General features: G+C 38.4%; 1 protein-coding gene across 1 annotated transcript; it reads right to left on the reverse strand.

Moving 5' to 3' along the window:
• Nucleotides 1-959: 959 nt before the first annotated feature.
• On the reverse strand, nt 960-16231 carry PI4K2B (phosphatidylinositol 4-kinase type 2 beta; the record flags this gene model as incomplete). Its single annotated transcript, XM_084232897.1, has 9 exons — nt 15976-16231; nt 14194-14394; nt 13229-13360; nt 11456-11609; nt 10415-10476; nt 7349-7442; nt 3395-3528; nt 2561-2620; nt 960-1133 (listed from the first exon to the last, which is right to left on the reverse strand). The coding sequence occupies exons 1-9, from the start codon at nt 16162-16164 to the stop codon at nt 960-962; spliced, it is 1200 nt and encodes a 399-aa protein (XP_084089023.1). The 5' UTR covers nt 16165-16231.
• Between the last annotated feature and the right edge of the window lie 2307 nt (nt 16232-18538).

An 18538-nucleotide genomic window follows, 5' to 3' on the forward strand; every position in this document is an offset into this window, starting at 1 on the left:
TTTTTAAGAGCTTATGTCCCAGGACCTAGGACACACAATCCAGTTTACACTTGGAGGTATGGTTTACACTTTTCACTGAAATTTAGTATGAACTGTAGTACTCAATTGAACAAGATTAATATTCTAAAGTCCTAATAGATTAAATAATTGAGCCCATGAAAGAAACAAAAAGGAATTTTAAATGCTATTTTGGAACTTCAAGAGATTGGGGCTCAACCTTAATTTCACAGTAGTCCCCTCAAGTCTCCACTGAGTTTCTCCATTTTTTAAAAAGAGGGGATGTCTTTAGATATTTTCCCCCTTACTATAAGAAAAATAATTGACCAAATATTCTGAAGTACAAAAAAGTAAATGGTCTTTGTTACTTAGCAAAGATAGAATTTTCTGGTCCCTGAAGATAGTCACTCTAGGGGCACTTATTCAAGTTCTAAAATAGCAGCTTTTTTAATTAAGGCAACAACAATTTACATTACCTGTTTTTCTATTAATTACTCTTTTAAAAGTTTATAAGAGCAATTTTACCCTTGAAGACCTTTTATGATGTAAGAAGAGATAACATGAACATTCTTTCAATACTTAAAAAATACATTAAAATTATTGAGAGTCAACAGATACCTTATTTTTCTGCTTGGAATTCTAAAGTAATTACAGTCATTTCAAAATGTGTAAACCATGAAATCAACTTTTAAACAAACATCAACAACATAAAATACAATTTTTTTTTCTACAAAAATACAATATAGAAGATATAGTACTTCTTCCCTGAAAGAGATAATTAATATTTGGACCAAAAAAAAACCTGTAAACTTTTGTTCACATTTAAAATAGAACCTTTTAAAGACTTAAATTATTTGAGGGTTTCACAATTGGCACTCTTAACAACAAAGTAACATCCCTGTAATGTCTGAACAACATAAAAATGCCAAACAGTTTGTTTGTTTCTCTTAAAGTCACAATTACTACCAGAAGGAAAAAAATGGCTTCCTGCAATGGAAAGTCTGGGTGAATGAATTGCTGAGGTGGACAATCCGACCCTGGCTTCCGCTTTGACTGCGCTCCACGATCACGCAAGGCATCTGAACTAGCTGGAGAGGACTCTTCCCATCCCTTAATGCCTGAGTAAGATTTAAGATCTGTGGAAAGAAGAGATATTGCCACCAGTTCAAAAAAGAGGAAAAGGCTTCAGTTCGAGGACAGTATTATAACCATTTATTCACAGCTACAGTTTTTATTTTATCCATTTACACCCAAGAGCTTGTGATGAGTAACTGCTACAAGTATATATTATATAGATGCATGTATGTTCACACACTCACACTCACACATACATATGAAATTATAATTAACTAACTTACCAGTAGGTAACTTTAAAATATTTTAGAATACACCCACACTCAGGAGCAGTGGGGTCAGAGACTGAATAAATGAATGGCTCTCCATAATTCATTTGACATATAAAACAAAGCCTGGTCTAAATAATCTGGTTTTAGCTGAATACCTGCCTTGTCTACTCATTCAACAACAAATTTACTGCATGTGTTAGGCTCTACCCTACTTCTCCAGCCATTTCACTTACTGTTGTCAACTCACAGCTCCGGCAAAACGCTACATCCGCACCACCGAGCACAGAGATGTGTGAGCTATCCACCCTCCCTCTTTCACTGACACCTGGGCCACTGACCTCTGACCGAGAGCTCCAGGATGAGGGCAAAAGGGGCTTTGCTCACTGCTTTATCTCAGTGACAAGAACAACTGTCTGGTAATGGCTCTTCAATAAATACCTGGTGAATGAGTACTTAACTGAAATCTATTTATTTGTTAAAGCTATATAATAATCAGTGCAAATACTAGATTGCTCTTTGTTACAAATACACAGTAAGTAGCTATTTTAAAGTAAATGTATATTTTAAGAAGAAAAAGTTAACTAGTTGGTCACTAAAAGACAATGTTTACAGAATAATTTATTTTCATTTCAAACCCTCCTTTTGGAATATAAACACTGTTAATAGAGGATGGACCAGGGGTCACCCGCAGGGTAGCCCTACCTGCAGGCCACACCAGCACTGCAAACACCTTGCAGCTCTGATTAAAAGAGGAGAGGAAAGGTAAGAGGACTGATTTACATATGGTTAGCACTTCTTTGCTCCAATCAGCGCTCAACCTGGTTATTTACTAACAGCTGGAGCAAAGGCCAAATAGAGAAAATAATCAACAGGCAACAGAACAAGGAATTGAAACACCAAGCAAGTATATTTGAGGAGGGAAAATACAGCAACATTCAGGAAAATAGTTAATCAAAATAAGGACAAAACTTCACAGCAGGGGAAAACTGTCCAACTAACCAATATACAACAAGGTCAAAAATATCTAATGTATAAGACAACAGAGGAAAAGATACAATTGAAATCAATCCCGCTTCAAATCATCTGACCTGTTTGCGTTCAGCATAAAAGGCTGTATTGAGAGTGACATCTTTGGGTCACAAGGGAGGAAAAAGGTTCACTACTGTTTCAAAGAGATTTTTTTTCTTACTGAACAAGAGCACAAAAAGGTAACTTACCTGACCTCTCATCACAGACATCTGACTTTCAAAAGTGGCTTTGTCAAATCCTTTGTCAGTCTATCACAGAAAGGAAAATAACATTATTATAATTCTCCAAATCAAGATCTTTGAAACAGATAGCTGAAAACAAATGATGAACTCTTCAGGTCTGCATATCAGGTTATTAGAAAGCTTTCCCATAAAAACATGGTGACACAGTGGTTGAGCGCTGGGCTGGGAAGCTGCCCACAGCCTCTGCAGCGCCAGTTCAATCCTCAGCCGCCAGCGAGGGACCCACATACTCCCCTCAGCAGTGTACTTCATCAGTCTGCCTGTTCTGCTCCCTGCTCTGGCTCTGGTGAATCCTCCCACGCTTCTGACTATACCCAGAGCTTGTATAAATAAATAAATAAATAGTTTAAAAAAAAAATGTGAAGAGTGTTTTTACCTGCTTTAGTTTCCTAGGCCTCTAGAATGACCACACTAGTCTATTAATATTATACCTGTCCCAGAAAGAATTTAAAATGACTTTTCAGCCAGTGAGTTCAGGCTTTCTGGGAGAGCATTAAATAACTAAACATTTACTATAATTTACAGAATAATGTTATAAAACTTGAACTTTTGAAGAAAACAAAGTGGCAAGGTCTAATCAGTTTCACATCATAGCAAGTGTCACTTCACAGATTTATGCTCCCGTTGAGTAAAACTGCAAATTCCATTGTTACCCCTGATTCTGCAGCAAGCGGTAGTACCAGGAGAAGGAAATTGCAAACTAGCTCTATTGATAAAAATCTCTGCTGTTTTAAGATTTATTTCACTTTCTGCAATAATTAAAACCAAAATTTAATTTACCTTAAAAAGTTCATAAAGATCTTCACATAAATCTTGCACAAAGTTCATGTCAGAAATAAGTGGTAGAATCAAGTTTCTTGTTTCTTCACAAAAAGGAACTTTTGCTTGAGGAAGCCAAGCCCAGTGAAATGGATCTAACAGAAAAACCATTCTTCTTATCAGTCAGGGGAAATGGTTTATTTAGAACCACATTTATCCTAGTTCTTTTCTATAATTCCTTGGTTCTCAAAAAAAAATTAAAATAAAATAAAGACAGGAATAAGAAGTTATCAGAGAACAATCATCCTTTACTATTTAAATTAATGGGATTCCAAGTCTGGATGAGTAATTCAGATGGTAAAGCACAGTAAGGTATTACCTGAACTAGTAAACTTTCTACTGTTAAACAGTAAATAGTAAGAATTTTGATAATGATTCTATCTCAAATAGCACTATATCAAAAAATATCTCCAAATCTCTGATTTCTCAGTTTGAAAATAAAGAGATAACTTCAATTTTTTCACAGTCCAGGGTCAAATGCTATGGCTGAGATCTCTGCTTCCAGCCACAAACCATCTTGAACTGACTCCGTGTCTCTCTCTCTCTCTCTCTCTCTCAGAGAAGACTCCAAAATTTTGGTACACGAATGGATGATTGGCCTTAAGGAATAAAAGATCCACGACTCTGGGCAACTCAAATTCACTTCCAGGTATACCACTAATCTACATAGTGCCAGAACTAGAAAGATTTGTAAAGTAGTGGAATCTTCCAGAGACACATATTCAGAGTCTTGCAAGAAAGTGTAAGGCACAAGATAGTATGGTCACCCTTAGAACTACTGTGGGTACATCCAATGGAACCCCCAGCTTTGAGAGGTCCTACCGCTTAGAATATTTGTGAAGAAGAAATCCGTCATTCCTGATGCCTCTCATCTATCCCTTTCCAGACTGTGTGACGTGCACGTCCATTCCACAGACACCTTTTCCTTCAGCCCACCATTTCCCCGAAGTTAGGTTCAATTTCCTTTCTTCCTTTTCCTGACCAATTACATAGTAAGTAAAGCTCCAGGCCTGCCTCCACCTCTGACCTCTGTCTCTCAGCTGCTGCGATCACCATGTGAACTCCCTCGGCTGAGCCCCGATCTCACCAGGGCTTCTGCAAGGCCCAGCTCAGTCCTCATGTCACTGACTGACTCTGGAGCAAGCAGCACTGCTTTCTCTCATCTCCCTCTGAGACGCTCTCATTTACTTCACTCGTGAAATATTGACATGTACTCATGTGCCTTGAACTGTCCTGGCGCTGGTGTTTATTCCTGGGACAGCAAATGCCGCCACGGCTCCTACTGCCAAGGGGGCCCTTGAACAACTATTTCCTCAAGACCCTCTTTTGGGTTCCAGACTCTTACTCCCCAACAGAGTGTTGGTAAAATGTCAGGATGTATTGCAGGCACCTTCCACTTAGCACTTAGTACCATCTGTAGATTCTAACCACCAGTGGGGCAGAAACAGAATAAAGTCATCACAAGTCAGTTCACACAAGCTAGGAAAGGAGAAAAATGGAGTTTGCAGTAAATAGAAAAAACCTGAGAGACAGGAAATGTTCAAACACATCGACAACAGACAAAATTTAAAAAAAAAAAATTGAAAGAGCTACAGTGGGATATGTTTCACATGGATAAAAGAACAAGTTGCCAGCAAGTTACAATACTGGACTGGATGCTTGCAAAACATGAAGCCAAAAATGTAGAAATGCAAGAAGCTGACAAAAATCACAGTGAACTTTAACTTCCTTTCAAAAATGAATAGATCAAGAGGTCAAAAAATAAGCCAAGAATATGCTTTGGGGCCTCCCTGGTGGCACAGGGGATTAACACACAACCTATGAAGCTGTCCATGACTGCTGCAGCATGAGTTTGATCCCTGGCCAGGAAGCTACCCACATGATGCAGCAGACCTCTCCTGACTCGCCCGCTGCTCCCCTCAGCAGTATATTTCAGTCAGTCTGCCTATTCTGCTCCCCACTCTGTCTCTGGAGAATCCTCTCACCCCATGTACCTCTGGCCTGTAACCCAGCTCTTGTATGCATAAATAAATCTTAAAAAAAAAAAATACGCTTTGGTGAACTGATAAGCTTTCGCGAGTACAGACACAGAATGTGGGGCCCAAACACATTCTTCTCAAATACAGTCCTTCAAATTGTACCTATGAAGATTACACAGGAATTAATATCAGATGTCAAAACACAGAATTCACACCACCACATCACAGATCCATAAAACTGGGAAATAACAACAGCGGACAGTTTTCCAAAACAAAAAGATTCAACTGACCTAGAAATTTTAAAATCAAACAAAATACTTCTAAATTACTCCTGTCAAAAAAGCCTGCCCCTTTTTAGGAAGATGGCATGAAAATAAAGAAGGAAGCACCCGTGCCTCCCAACGCTGAAGTCACAGCAAAAGCTTTGAAGGCCCAGAAAGCAGTGCTGAAAGGCATGCGCAGCCACAAGAAAAAGGCCCACGCATCACCCCCTTCCGCAGGCCCAAGACGCTGTGGCTCCAAAGGCACCCCAAACCTCCTGGGAAGGCCACCTCTGGGGAAACAAACTTGATCCTGTGCCATCATCAAAGTGCCCCTGACCACTGAGTCAGCCGCGGTGGACATCAAGGCCAACAAGCGCCAGGTCAAACAGGCTGTGGAGAGGCTCTGACACTGAGGCTAGGACCAGCACCCGGACGGGGCCTGCTGCAGAAGAGGCATATGTTTGACTGGCTCCTGACTACGATGCTTTTTTGGATCTTGCCCACAAAACTGAGATCATCTAAACTGAATCCAGCTGGCTAATTCTAAATATAATTTTTTTCTCCATTAAAAAAAATCATGTAAGTATGAATATATAAAGCAGAATAAGTAGAATGATATAGCAGCTCCTTTCCAATCTATGGTTTAGCCAAAAAGATACCTAGAGGAAAGTATGTAGGAAAGTCAAACAGGATGAATACAATAGAAGAAACAAATCATAGGCAAAAGTAAATATGAAAGAGAAAAGCAAACTGAAAACCTGATGAAAAACGGCCAGTTACTTGAAAAGGCAAAAAGTTGGAGAAATATAAAAAGCCAATGCTCTACACCAGACAAATCTTTGGGAAGTTTAATGATGATTTAAAAAGGCCACTAATAAGCAGTAGGAATGTGAAAGAGACATAGTCATCAATAAGGGATCATCTTTACAATTTTATTACACACATCTCAAACAGCAAAATTAAAAAAATCTAGTACAATGAACTCACTCTGAATACACTAAATCAACTGCTTCCAAATTTTTACAAATTTATGTCATCTATCCCTTTTTTTCCTTCCCTTATGTATTTTAAGGCAAATTATTTGAGACATCATTGTATTTTACCCCTAAATGCGTAATACACACAGAGAAATTTTTTTTTTTTTTTTTTTTAGTATAAGAGAGTTCTATAAAAAATGTCCCATAAATATGCACCTCAAGAGATCATGGACAATCTTAAGCAAAATAAAAAATATCTGAAACTGGCTCAAGAATATATAGAAAATCAGATCATTACCTGTAGAAAAGACTGGGAAAGCAGTTAAAAGCACTAGTTGCTAACAGGTCCAAATATTACAAGTGATATTAACCATAACATTAAAACAAACTTCTACCAAAATATTATCATAATCCAATTTTGAAAATTGGAAGCTATCAAATTTATTTTACAAGGCTAACACTAACCAAAAAAAAAAAAAAAAAAAAGCAAGAGCAGACATAGTCACCCAAAGTTAAGCAAACAATACAAGACATGATGCGTGACACCCACACATCTTTGCATCTGGGACAGGGCAGTAATGAAGGGTTATACCTGACTCAGTTTTCCCTCTGCTCTTTTGGCAGCCATATATTTGTTCCCTTCTTACTCTGGAAAAGAGATAATTATAGAATCTATAGAAGGTTCTAAATACTCACATGCTCTCCACTCATCAGGATGTTTAAAAGGAAATGCCAGACCATTATCAATTGCAGCTATTTTAATAAGTGGGTCTTTATCAGTGGATTTTTCCTAAAGGGAAGAAAAAAATGATCTGTTGATTAAAAAAATTTACATGAATATTTCCCAAGGAAAAATTTTTGCTGTAATTATTTTTAAAGACATTTTATCTGAAGAAACTACAATAATTAAAAATTGCCAGAAAGTACCAATTCACCCTTGAAGGGAAGAGACTTAAAAAGTAAAAATCTGTAAGAATTTCTTAATCACTTTAAAAAAGAATTTTGATATTCTAAATGCATATAATATGCTTTCATTTTCTCCTTTGGGGAAGAGGGTTTAGAGTTACTAGGACTTCAAAAAGCATTGTCTGGACACAGAAAGTCCTCACTTAACATCATGGAGATAGGATCTTGAAAACTACAACTTCAGTTAAACGACTCTAACAAGATTAATTTGCCATTGGCTAATTAGTATAACAAACAAACGATGTTCCTAAGGCATATTTCTGGTCACAAAAATATCACCAAACTTCTACATAAAGACTCAAACACTTGTAATATTAAACAGTAATTTGTATATTTTCACTCATTCATTTTTAAACCTGCTTATTCCAGCTCAGGGTCTCTTGTGGTCAGAGAAGAAACCAGAATCCCTAGAGAAAACCCACAGAGATTTGGGGAGAATGTGCAAAACCTACACAGAGAGCGGCCCCCACAGTTATAATGAAATGTTACAGTGAAATAACATTGAACACAATGACATTACTGGGGAACCTGCTAGAGGCACTGCTTAAATGTGTATTTGTAAAACTTGATATTTTTATGATAAAACTTAACAAAGTTACTTTATTAAAACTCTCTGCCAGGGGCCTCCCTGGTGGCGCAGGCGGTTGAGCGCAGCGCTATGAAGCTGTCCGCAGCCTCTGCAGTGCCGGTTCAATCCCCGCCTGCTGCAGAGATACCCACAAGGTGGGGTGACCTCTCCTGTCTCGCCCGCTGCTCCCCTCATCAGTGTATTTCGGTCTGTCTGCCTGTTCTGTTCCCAGCTCTGTCTTGGGTGAATCCTCTCACTCTCCTGTGCATCTGGCCTGTACCCAGGTTCTTGTATAAAAATAAATAAATCTTAAAAAAAAAAAAAAACAAAACACACAAAACTCTCTGCCAGGGGCCCATAAAACAATTGGTTCAAATATTTCTAAATAAAACTTCCCAGAGCTCACACTTAAATACTATATAGTCTAGCAGAAGGAATTTCAAGATACTCCTGATTATACAATGTGGGCCATTCCTAACTTCTACACTCTTCTGGAGCAGAAACTTCTACAGTCTTAGGGCAGGTGGGTTTTCATAGCAAAGAGCTCCTGGCTGTTACTTAAAGATAGAGGTTGCTATTAATAAGTGACCCAGATAAAATAACAAAAGTTGAAAAAGATATTTTTTAAATTAAAAGTATCAGTGTGAAGGGCCATGTGCTAAATGGCAGGTTTCTTTCTTTTAGGTTCAACTATCTTACCTCAATAGAAATGCATGAAAAACTAAATGTAGTTTTCAGTAAAATCTCATGGCTTAGTATATAATAGCAATGTATATCGAGGAACCATTATAAATATTTATACTTATGTGTATATTTTAAACCCATTTTGACAATAGCTGTCATTTCATTTTATTTCAATCTATTGCAGTTTGCCATGGTGTAATTTACACATGGAAAGCCTCTCCTACTAAAGCACACAGTATGGTAAGCAGCGACAGAAGGGAAACTTTCGCCCACGTTTCCTGTCTCCCTTTGCAGTCCATCCCTCCATTACTCCAGCCCGGGCAACCAGAGTGTGAGTCTAGCACTAGGGGTCAGCTTGCACTTTCTATAGTTCATAAAAATGAAATCTGACAGCGTGTTCTCTTTGTGTATAGCTGCTTTCACTCAGCCAAATTTTGAGATTCTTCCACGTTATTGCATGTATCAAATTTATTCTTTTTTATTGTCAATCCTATGAATAGTAGTTTTAAATTTCTTTGATCAACACTAAAAGTACCATTGATTTTCAAGTGATGCTCTAGATGACAACACAAAGCTTATAAGTACTGAAGCACACAATTTTTCAGTTAAAACTTTCTCATATGGACAGACTGTTTTATTTTTTATTTTTAAAGTTTTATTTATTTATGCATACAAGAACTGGGGTACAGGCCAGAGGTGCAGGGGGGTGAGCGGATTCACCAGAGACAGAACAGGCGGATTGACTAAAATACACTGCTGAGGGGAGCAGCGGGGGAGTCAGGAGAGGTCTGCTGTGCCAAGTGGGTTGCTCCCTGGCCACCAAGTATCGAACTCGGGCTGCAGTGGCTGTGGATAGCTTCATAGGTTGCATCTTAACCACTTGCGCCACCAGGAAGGCCCTGGATAGACTGTTTTAAACTAGTAAACTATTCTTAAATATTTCTCATGTATATACCTAACATCTGAACTTAAGAAGTCAAAGTTGATAGAAATGAATCTAAAATCTGCCATCCTAATACTGTTAAGGTCTATGCAGTCTCTTACATATGTTAAAACCAGCTTCTTACTAGTTGCAGAGGTAATTTTTTTTCCCTAAAGTTCACTGAGTATGATTTGCAGGTAAAACACATGTTCTACTTTATTATGTAATGTTCTGTTATTTAAAACTGAGTCATAAGACTCAGAAAGAAGTGAGCAAATATAACATGTTGACCAAAATACCACAAGTATTAATTACATAGAGTATAATAAATCTGGTGGTTCTGCAACAAATTTCCCAGGCCCTAAAAAAGCACTGAGCTGGTAGCATTTTTTTATCCTAATATGACATCAAAAATAAAGCTGTAGGGATTTTTAAAGAGTAGAAGTAGAAAAAATGTAATGTAAACTGGAAAAGAAAAGAAAAACAGAAAAAGGAGGCAAAAACTAAGGAACTAGGGGAAGGAAATAAAGAAATGACAACGAATAACTTCAAGGAATCTTTTACAGAAATTGATAGTGCGTGTATGTGTGTGTATGTATATATTATTTTAAAATTTCCTTACCTTATGGTTCTTTTCATGTTTCTGCTTTTCATATTTGATTAACCAATTATCATTTCCCCTGTCTTTCAAACCAAAACAAAACAAAGCTGTTACTTCATTTTTTATGCTACCATAACTTAATGTCAGGGGGGAAAATCTAGTTACCTCTTGATATTTGAGAACTTCATGGGATATATGTGGCAAATGTTTACATAGCAGAGACTCCAGTTTAACATATACAAAACTAAAAAATACTTACAAATGTTAAGTCGTACTGGGTATTTACTCTGTGCCACACACTGTTGTAAGTGCTTAACGTGTATTAATTCATTTAATCCTAATAACAACTCTGTGAGGGGTATTCTTATAGTCAAGCACAATTAAAGGTTATGATAATCAAGGATAACTCCCCTTCACCTTAGGTTACCTGGCAAATTTCTGGGTAGGCTCTCACCTATCCAGAAAAGTACCTAGATTCCACATACATCTTAACATTAACCTAATGTCAGGTTAATGAAATAAATCTAGAAAAGTGTATCAGAAGTGAATACCAATGAGAAAACATTTTGAGTTAGTGATTTTCAAACTTCAAAGTGCCTCAGAACTACCTGGAAGACTTACTAAAACCTGCCCAGGTGTAGAGTTTCTGCTTCAGCAGGGTTGAGGTGTGCTCCAGAAGAAGCACCTGTAACTCAACCCTACCTAATAGTGATGCTGACAGTTCAGGAACACATTTGGACACACCATTTTGGATGATCTACAGCATTGCTCCCTTCCAATACAGAAAAAATTTGGAGACTAATGTATTCTATACACTCTATAACAGTTATTTAATGTGAAAGTAAGCATCTAAAATAAGACACACTATCAGCTCTAACAACTCATGTTATGCAGATAGCATGTCTAATAGTTGGCTTTGTCCTACAGCTAAGAGTCAGAGTCGGCAAGAAGAGACCTCATGACCTCTGGCTCAAAATGTTAGGTCTTTGGTTTGGATAACAGGAGTTGAATACAGTGTGAAAGCTAACAAGACTTGAGTGAAGAAATGACAGCACTTAATACCTGTATTTCTGATGATGTAATCCAAAACAACCAATCTTTCAAACTGTGACTGAAATTGTTTTCTAATATTCTCAGGCAAAGGGTCAGCTTCAAATTTCCTAAGCCAGTATTCAGCCTCCTTGTAACCTTCAACGAATAACTGAAAGGAACCAATCTACAATTTTAAGACCCACAGTTAGAAAAAAGGGATTAATTTCTCAGCAAAATCATCATAAAATGTTAAGGAAAAACGAGTAAGAACAAAAAAAGGATAAGAAAAAAAGCAGTTAAAACTAATTTAGATAAGTCACATTTATCAAGAAAACAATTTATATACTAATTTAAAGTAATTACAATAAAGAATACAGAGCAAATAAAAAATGTTCAATTCTAGGCCTTCAAAGAGTATAGAAGCTATTTTAGGATAATTAAAAAAGAAATATACATGTGCTCCCAAGGTGATATTCTCAACAAGAATGCTATTTGCTAAAAATATTCATTTAAAAATTTAATTACAAAGACCAAATTTTACACCTCTCCTGGTTATTTTATAACAATTCAGTTTTACCTTACTGAAGAAATACTTGGAGATTTATTTTTACAACAGAAAATAATTTTGTTAAAAAAAGACCCACATTTTGTCCATGTAGATGAGAGATGCTGTCATGAATTTTAAACTAATTTTAATCAATTAGTTCTCTCTTCTATAGTAATATTTTAAAAGCCCTTTCCTTGAAGATAAGTCCATTGAAAAAGGTTTTTCCATCACTCATATGACCATTTGTTAACATTAAACAATTTATAAAAGACAGAAATACAAAACTGAGCAGTTCATGACACAGTAACAGCTAACCTACTCGCCCTGATAAGCAATCACCACAAATGAATCTATTTCTTATCCTAATACTTTACGTTGCTGTTGCCCTGAAATTTTAACAACCTCCTAAAGGTTTTCCCTAGAGCACTTATAATTAAGACTGAACAGTCAGTCAGATTATGTAGATAGCATCCTTCTTATAGTCACACTCCTGTCGGCATACACAAAAAGCATAGGCCTTGTAAAACTTTCCAAGCTTTCTACTTACTTGGAGTACAATTAAAAAAAAAGAAAAAGTAAACCATGAATTTCTACTCAAATTCCTTTATCAAGAAACATGCATTATAGCAACAAAACAACAAAGCCACAGGGGTCAAAAAAGAAAAAGAAAAACCTCAAGCTTTTTCTAGGATGCCCTCCCATTAACCCTTCCCACCCTTGTTTAGTTCTAAGCATGCCTTGAGTTTATTTGAAAGTGTCAAGAAAAAACAAAATCTAAAATGTAGTGCGTGAACAGCAAACCTTTACTGAGCCTTTACCATGTGACAGCTCCTGTGTCAGGTACTTAAGGTCAACAGCTTTGTTTCATCTTCACAATAACCCTAACAGGGAGTTTCTGCCCTCCCCATGTCATACAAAACTGAGGCTTGGCGAGTAGGGAACTGGCCCAAAGTGGCAGAGGTAAAGTGGTGGAGAGGCTGGGTGTGAAACCTTGGTCTGATTCTAGACCTGTGCTTGTAGCCTTTGCTTTGTAAAGCCATCCATGCTTTCCTCCCGGGCCACACCCACTCGCCCTTCAAACCCAGGCAGGTTCCCTGAACTTAAATCCCCCAAACAGCTTTATCACACCGCATCGGGACTGCTTGTGTCCTCTGACCTCCTTCAAGAGGAACATGCTATTTTCTTCACTGTTACATCCAGGGCCCCCAGCACAACACTTGATCATTGCTCAAATAAGGCTGATCAGAGCAACTTACCTTAGGAGGGAGTCCTATCCGGTGAAATTTTCTACCTACTTTTGGCACTTTCTGTAAAGCATATTTTTTGCCTCTTGATTTTGCACGGTCAATTGCACTGTAGTTAAATGTCTCACTGACCAGCCAAACCACCTAAGAACAGTTTAGAAAAATGGTTATTACAATGTGGGTTATGCTCGTTCTCTTCACAAACACCGCAAAACTCTAATGTTATAAATTAGCCAAGTTTGACCCGACACTACATTACACCCCAGGGAATCTAAAGTGGAAAGGCTGAGGGATGTTGCCTAGCCAGAGAAATGCCACCTGTTCCTTTCTGAGAGAGGCAGCCTAAAATTTGCCGGTGGGAGAAAAACATGATAGCCCTGAAGTGCAGAATTGGGAAAGACTATCTTGAGGACATCATCAAGTAAAAATTTATAAAAGCCAAAAAGAAAACAATAGCAGCCTTTGAGCATGGAGTTACCTCTACTCAGCAGTTGTAGATCCCTGAAGTACTTTTTTTTTAAAAAAAGATTTATTTATTTATGCATACAAGAGCTGGGGTATAGGCCAGAGGTGTGGAGGGTGAGAGGATTCACCAGAGACAGAGCAGGGAACAGAACAGGCAGACTGACTGAAATACACTGCTGAGGGGAGCAGTGGGCAAGTCAGGAGAGGTCTGCTGCACCATGTGGGTAGCTCCCTGGCCGGCCAGGGATCAAACTCGTGCTGCAGAGGCTGAGGATAGCTTCACAGTGCTGTGCTTAACCCTTTGCGCCACCAGGGAGGCTTCCTGATGTACTTTCTAAAGGAGCGTTTCTACTCCCTTGGCTACCTGGGGATCTAAACTGGACCACTCATGACTCTGGATTACCAGAAAAAGGGGCTCAAACTTAAGCTGTCATTAGAAATGTTCCTAAGGTGCTCAGAGAGAAGGCGGCGGCAAGTGAGAAGCACATAACTGAAAACAGTCTCTCCTTTACCCTTGTTTTTGGTACAACGCCCAGCTGAAGCTTTTCATCCACGAGGAAGGCACCGGCTTCAGAGAGGTACCCCTGGTTGGGAAGCAGGCAGCCTCTGCCGAAGCAGCAAGGGCAGCAGACCTTATGGACATATTTAGTCCATTTAGGATTCAGTTGACCATAAGGCTCTTCTGATTTGGGTTTAAACACACCAATACTAGTCTGTATTAAAAAAACAAACAGATTTTATTAGACTTTTAATATAGAGTAGTAATAATTCATAAATTGCATCCTGATAAATCTTTCTCTACTTCTTCTCACTGCAGATTGGGACAAAACCCTTAAATATTAAAATGTAAACATTTTTACATTCATTTGCACTCAAATATCTAAGACCAATAATTCTTTGAGCTAGCAGTTTTCACATGGTGCATTGAGAAACCCTGGGCAAGGCGAGAGGGGAGGTGAGCACAGGCTTCAAGACCCCTGCCAGGGAACCAGATTCACTCTGATGCCCCCTATTTTGGATTATGGGGCTTCCACTGATCTGAAAATTTTTGAAAACCACTGTTCTAGGACAGTGTTATTTTCATTATCTATTAAACATAAAAATCATATGTTTGTTTATCATCTACTTTCCCCACTAGATGTACCTTCTAAAAGCACAGGACTTGGTTAGGGTTGTAACTCAAGTACTCAGAGCTGCAGCTGCTACACAGAGGCATTTGCAAAAGGGGCTATTAAGTCCAGGAACAAAAAGCCAAGTCTTTAAATACAAAGGGTAAGGACACAGTGAGCATCTATGTCTCACATTCTCCTACCCTAATCTTTTTCCACTTACCGTTTTACAAATCAACTTTAAATGCTCTCCTCTCAAAGAAAAAGTTGGATGTCTAGACATCTATAATCTTTTATTACTAGCCTGATAAAATATACTCATATTAAATTTAGAGGCTGAATTATCCCTACACAAGAAATAATAGTCTTATAATTTTTAAGTATATAGTTACCTGACAATGCAATAGTTGCAGTCACCAGTAAAAAGTTAACAAGAACAAATTAAGAAATCAAGCTCATAAGAGAGTGAGAGTTTGAAATTACCTACATATACATATGCATTTAAATCTCAAAAAAGACTATGTTTCAAAAAAGAACTTCAGTTTTTGCAAAAAATTTGGATGAAATTATAATCTTTCTTCCTCTTAAAAAAGAACTGCTGGCTATATATCCTCCAGAAAGCTTTCAGAAATACTAACAAAAATTCCTGAAAAATTCTAGTCTAATCAGTACGAAGCCTCACATGGCTTCTCTTTTCTGTTCAAGAATTATACTTTGGTTCACTCTGTTACATTTCAGTGCCTTCAGCATCAGACAGCCTGGGCTCCTTCTCTGGTATAATTCTGGAAAAAAAATATTACTGGGGCAAAATGACATTAAACATGTATTGAAAGTTTAAAAGTCTACTCTGCTTGGCTCATATGGTTATAGACGTCTGTAAGGTAAGGACTTATGAATATAAAGTCAACAAACCTATGGCTGAAAGTAAGTACCCAATAAAAGCTGACAACCAAATATTAAAATAATAGAAAATGCTAACTTAAAATGAATAGCTCTACTTCTAAATAGTATAGTGCTTTAGTTTAAAAAAAATAAAAAATAAAAAAAACAAAGAACACACCAGCCTTTATTTCTGAAAACAGGGCACAATCAGATTAGGAAAATATTTCCAGAAACTCACAATGACTTCACATTTAAATTAGTGTTTTCCAAATCTTCTGTTATATATAGATCTGAAATTCTCACCCTCTTGGGATCCTTCACAAAGTAACTTCCACTTGAACCTTGAGATATTCTTTCTGGCAAAACTCCAAATTCTATAGCTTGCTCTGCTTTCAATATAAGATCAGCAAATTCTGGATCATCCGGGAATGTATTCAACTCTGCAGAACCAGTAACTATTGCAATTGGAAAATCAATGTTAATATAGAACATGAAGAAGACAGACCAGTTATGAGAATGCTTATGGTATGGACATGTGATTTTGGAATTGTACTGTATAGGTTCTTTGATTGTCCCCCACCCCTTCTCTTTAGCTTCAAGCAATGACACATGGAAACAAGATCCCCCCCATTTGTCAAAGTAACCACACTAATGCCTTATATTACTTCAAACTCCCGTCTAGTGATTTTGTCCTTCATTCTACCTCAGTCTCCAACTGCAGTCATACCTCAGATCTGTCACTACCTGTGCAATCTCTTCACATTTTCAACTTCAAGCACTGCCTATTTCTGAAGGTCACACCCTCCAGTATCCTGAGCTCTAAGATTCCTCCATCCCACTAAGCCATGTTGGCCCTTGTCTTCACCCTTTAGTGTCCTGACTTCCCTCCCTGGTCCGTCATCATAGAGCATTCTCTTCTCCCTTCCCCTCATCATGATCGCCTGGAAAACCCCAATTCTGATAAAACCCAACTGTCTGCTACTATGCATGTGCAGTCTCTCTGGTAAGCACGGCATGTTTGTGTCCCCCCAAAACAGGTTGAAGCCCTCACCTCCAGTGTGATTATATTGGGAGATGGGAGTTTGTGGGAGATAATGAGGTTTAGGTGAGGCCTTGCAGGATTAATTTTAGAACTTGCTCATTCTCTCGCCTCCCTGTGGGGACGCAGTGAAAAGGCCACCACCTGAGAGCCAGGAAAAGCCCTCACCAAGACACTGACCATGCTGGTCCTCGGATCTTGGACTTCCCAGTTCTTCCAGAACTGTAAGTAATCAGTCTGTTGTGTAAGCCACCCAGTCTGTGACATTTTGTGACAGCAGCTTGAGCTAAGACAACTCCCCCATTACACTGGACAACTAGTTCATACCCTCGATCTCCTCAAACCCTAACACCTCCTTTCTCTCAGCGATGACCTATCTTCCAATTTCACTGAAAAGCAATCAGAGAAAACTGTTAGCCATTAGCACCACATCCCCTGCCTTTTACCTGTTACTACAAATCAACTGTCCACGCCCAACCCCTTTCCGGATACTCCAGGACGCTGCTTCAGCAATTCTTCCCTGCATCAATATTTCCCTCTCTATGGATCATTTCCATGCCAAACAAAGCATGCTATACTTTTGCTCATCTTAAAACAAATCTCTCTTAACCTCCAATATGCACTAGACACATCCTCATTTCCTTGCCCCACTTTATAGCAAAAGGCTTTTACAGTTATTTCTATTTACATGTCCAGTTTTTCTTCTTCAAGTTTCTCCAGAATTCATTTCCATCAGGCTTTTGTCTCAAACACTCCATTGCAATAATTTCTGTCAAGGAACAAAGTGACTCCCACATTGCTAAATTCAACCTCAGAACTCATCTTCTGTGACCAACACACCATGTGACTCTGTGGGTCGCTCCCTCTTCCTTGAAACACTTTTTCACTTGGCTACCGGGATGCTGCTCCTCCTATTTCACTGCTCCTCTATTTCAGTGTCCTTGATGGCTCACTTTCATCTATCTGACCCCCCAGGTCCAGTTCTTGGTCCTCTTCTCTTCATCGGCACTGATGATCCTAAAGCCTTTTCTGCCCTGAGCCCCTTACTACTGTATTCAACATCTCGATGTGGTTGTTTCATCGACAGTTCAAACTTTACTGTCCCAAAGCCAATTCTTTGCCCTTACCAGCCCTCTCATGTTTCAGTCCCAGTAGCCCCAAATTCAGTTGCTGGAAACCCCAAATATTCCAGTTGTTCACACCAAAAACCTTGAAATCACCCATGACCCCACACTCTCCCCACCCCCCATCTAATCCATCAGCAAGTTTCACGGCTCCCCCTTAAATAGCCAGAAGCCAGCCATTCCTTACCAGCTCCATGCCTTCCGTGTGCTTCAAATCACTATCAACTCTTGCCTAGATTATTACAAAGTCTCCTAGCTGGTCTCACGCTTTCACCCATGTCCTTCTTATCCTCACCAGAGAAGCTATAGTAATCCTTTAAAAACAAGTCAGATCATGTCACTCCTAGTACAAAATAGCCCCAGAAGTTTCCTCCATCTCATTTAAAAAAAAACCCCAAAAAACAAAAAACCAAAAAAACCACCACCACCAAAAACCAAGAAGCAGATTCAAACCCTACAAGTCCTATTAAGGTTTCCAAGGCCCTACTCAACCTCCCCTAACCGTCACTTCATTTTTCTGTTTCGTACTTATCGCCTATTATATAATTTATTTTGTGAGCTCTAAGAAGACAGGATTTCTTCCAGTGCTCTAGTCTCAGAACTTCACAGTTCCTGGCATATAACAGATACTCAATAAACACTTGCAGAAAAAGCTAATTATTAATCATGTAAAGTGCTAGACAAGCCCAAATTATTCACATGT

Source organism: Talpa europaea (assembly GCF_964194135.1).
Source record: "Talpa europaea genome assembly, chromosome: 5".
In the NCBI taxonomy this organism is placed as follows: Eukaryota; Metazoa; Chordata; class Mammalia; order Eulipotyphla; family Talpidae; genus Talpa; species Talpa europaea.